This window comes from Microtus ochrogaster, unplaced genomic scaffold (assembly GCF_000317375.1).
Source record: "Microtus ochrogaster isolate Prairie Vole_2 unplaced genomic scaffold, MicOch1.0 UNK26, whole genome shotgun sequence".
NCBI lineage: Eukaryota > Metazoa > Chordata > Mammalia > Rodentia > Cricetidae > Microtus > Microtus ochrogaster.
This window is the reverse complement of record NW_004949124.1, coordinates 1,177,090-1,180,084: the sequence shown is the minus strand read 5'-3', so window position 1 is coordinate 1,180,084 and position 2,995 is coordinate 1,177,090. Positions and strand designations below refer to the sequence as shown.

Genomic DNA, 2,995 nt, shown 5'->3' with positions numbered 1-2,995 from the left:
AAAACTAGATATGACTCCACATGCCAGTAACCCCAGTACTGGGGAACAGTTCCCAGAAATTAGCTAGCCAGCCAGCTTAACCAAATACTGAGATTCTGGGTTGGCAAGATACCTTGTTTTTATGTCACTGTTATTTTAGATTTATTGTTTGTGTATTTATGTGTGTGTGTGAGTACACGCTTGTGTGCCAGCAAGGCAGCCAAAGAGGGAGTCCGGGTGACCTGGACTGTCACTCCAGGTCTTTTACCTTCACGTAAGATATCTCTGTGAGCCTGGGACTCAGGTTTGCTTGACTAGACTAGAATTAAGCAGACTCTAACAATCCTCTTGTTGTAATGGATTAATTAAAAGTGCTGCAGATCCCCGGAGGCTGCAGAAGCAGGAACACTGCAGGCTGACGGCAGTGGGCTATGTGGCAGAGGGGTGGGAGGGAGAGACAGAAGCTGCCTCTTCGAGAGGGAGAGGGAAAAAGAAGGAACTCAGGCTGCAAGCAGGAAGGAAGATCTGCCTGCCTCCGTGCACTTGGAGGGGGAATGGGTGTGGCTTGTCTCTTAAAGCGACAGGAGAGACCATTACACTGTGTCCCTCTCCCTTGCAGCAGAGGGCTTGCACTAGGTGCTGGATCAGAACTCCAGGCTTCATAATTGTTGTGAAGTACAGTTAACCACTGAGTAGCTTTCCAGCTCCCAAGGCCCTGTCTTTAAGGAATAAGACAGAGAATACTAGAAGATAACACCTGCCATTCTTCCCTGAAGTTCTGTGTGCATGCTTGTGCACATACAGGCATATATAATGGCTCATACATACCAAAAACGTTGAAAACAAATGGGAAAAAAAGAAGTAAAGCTAGCTGTCTGGAATCCAAGGAAATAATCAACAGCAGAGAACACCCTCCCCCTCCAGACAGAGTTTCTCAATGGCTTTAGATTCTGTCCTGGAACTTGTTGTATTGACCAACCTGCCCTTGTGCTGGGATTAAAGGCGTGTGCCACCACCGCCCAGCACAAATTCTTAAGACAGTGTACTTAGACAAACATAATAGTAGAACAGATATCCAAGCCCAAGTCTTGGTCCTACAAAAAAATCCTTGGAAGATCCTCACATGGTCACTGATTCCCAGGTCCCTGTCAGAAGCCCATGTTTGTAGAAGAAATACTTCTGAACTTCTCAAAGATAAGTCCTCATGGGGTAGAGGGTCCTTAACAACAGAAATATTTTAATCTCCTCAAAGTTAGATTCCCCCCCCTCAAAAAACAAAAACAAAAACAAAAAAAAAACTCCGAGGAAAACCAGTCTTGCCTCAGCACATTCTTTCAGTCTCCCAAAGGTCAGATCACAATGTTGGAGACCATCACAGAGGGGATACATTTCCACCTCCCAGAAGCAGTTAGCTGTAGAGAGCAGCATGGAGCCGCACCTCATGGTGCTGGCTTCCACCCTCGGTGATCCCGAAAGCGAGTGTTCTCTGTGATAATCAGCTCCTATTATGGCTAAGGCCTGACTCATGCTATTATCACACAATGATCATCAGCTGCTTGCATATGCTTGGACCTATGGGCAGTGCCCACCTGGCAATCTGGGGTTGGCGACCTGTGCCTTTTTAAGGGCTGGGAGAGGTTTGCCCGGAGAGAGAGAAAGAGAAGGAGAAAGATTGCTGTGAACAAGGTCCTGAATAAACTGCTTGCAAGAAGAACTCCAGTGTTGTGTCTTCCTTGCTGGTCGAGGCGGGCGCGACAGTCAATCAATGGGCAGGGCACAAGCAGTTTGCATCTTCTCAACAAGTATATCCGCTGGTATACTTAAAATGGCTCCCAGAAAAACAGTCCGTCCTTGATGTTCCTTCCTGACTGCTAACACTTACTTACAGGAAGTGATTCTCCAGTGAGCAGTGTGACTGACCAGATTTGGGTGACTGAGTATGATACCAGTTTCTGCCTCCAGGCTGCTTTCCCAACTGCAGAGCAATACACAGAGAAGCACCAAATGAGACTCTTAGTCAAGAGTAGAAATACAGAACAGATATGGAGGGATGGTCCAGAGCTTTAGAGCACTTGCTGTTCTTCCACAGGACCTAGGTTCAGTTCCCAGCACCCACATAATGAGTGAGTGGCTGTCAACCACTCTAACTCCAATTCCATAGGCTCTGACACCGTCTGTCTTCTGGCCTCTGCAGACAACAGACATGCACATAGTACACAGATATACATGCATGCAAACACCTAAAACATTTGATATAATAATTAAAAAAAAGGAATGGGGGGCTAGAAAGATGGCTTCAGAATTAAGAGCACTTGCTGCTCTCATAGTACTCAAATAGGTTTCCAGCACCCACATTGGATGGCCTACAACCACTTGTAACTGCAGCTCCAGAGATCTAATGCCCTCTTCTGGCCTCTTGAGGCACTTTCACACATGTGGCACACACACAGTCATAAATTAAAAATAATAAATTCTTTTTTTTAAAGTAGAAATAGGAGAGCAATTTGCAAATAAACTTCTCTGATGTGTCAATTTTTTATAGCGACTAGGGAGCAAGAAAACTGGGTGGTTTGTTTCTTTTGGCAGTGCTGGGCATTGAGAGCCTCTAAATCTAGGGGCTGGTGAGATGACTCAGTAATTAGGAAGACTGGCTATTCTTACAGAGGATCCAAATTCAATTCCCAGCACCTACAGGGCAACTCTAAACCAACTATAACTCCAGGGAATTGCAATGCCCTCCATATTTAACAGGTAGTACATGTGGTGCAACGACACACATGCATACAAAACACCCATACACATCAACTAATTTATTTATGCCCGGTAGTTGTGGTGTGAACCTTTAATCCCTGCTCTTAGGAGGCAGAAGCAGGCGGTGGATCTTTGAGCCCGATGACAGCCTGACCTACAGAGCAAGTTCTAGGACAGTCAAGGTTACACAGAAAAATCCTATCTTGAAAAACAAAAAATAACTTGGGAGGCAGAGGCAGGTGGATTTCAGTGAGTTTGAGGTCAG

The 2,995-nt window shown here is 45.6% G+C and overlaps 1 protein-coding gene across 1 annotated transcript in view; it reads left to right on the top strand.

Moving 5' to 3' along the window:
- Spast (spastin) overlaps positions 1-2,995 on the top strand; it is a 66,848-nt gene that overhangs the window by 58,806 nt on the left and 5,047 nt on the right. Inside the window, exon 16 of the mRNA XM_005367971.3 lies at positions 352-403. Within this exon, the coding sequence (XP_005368028.2) occupies positions 352-403 (52 nt within the window). The remainder of the gene's footprint in view (positions 1-351; positions 404-2,995) is intronic.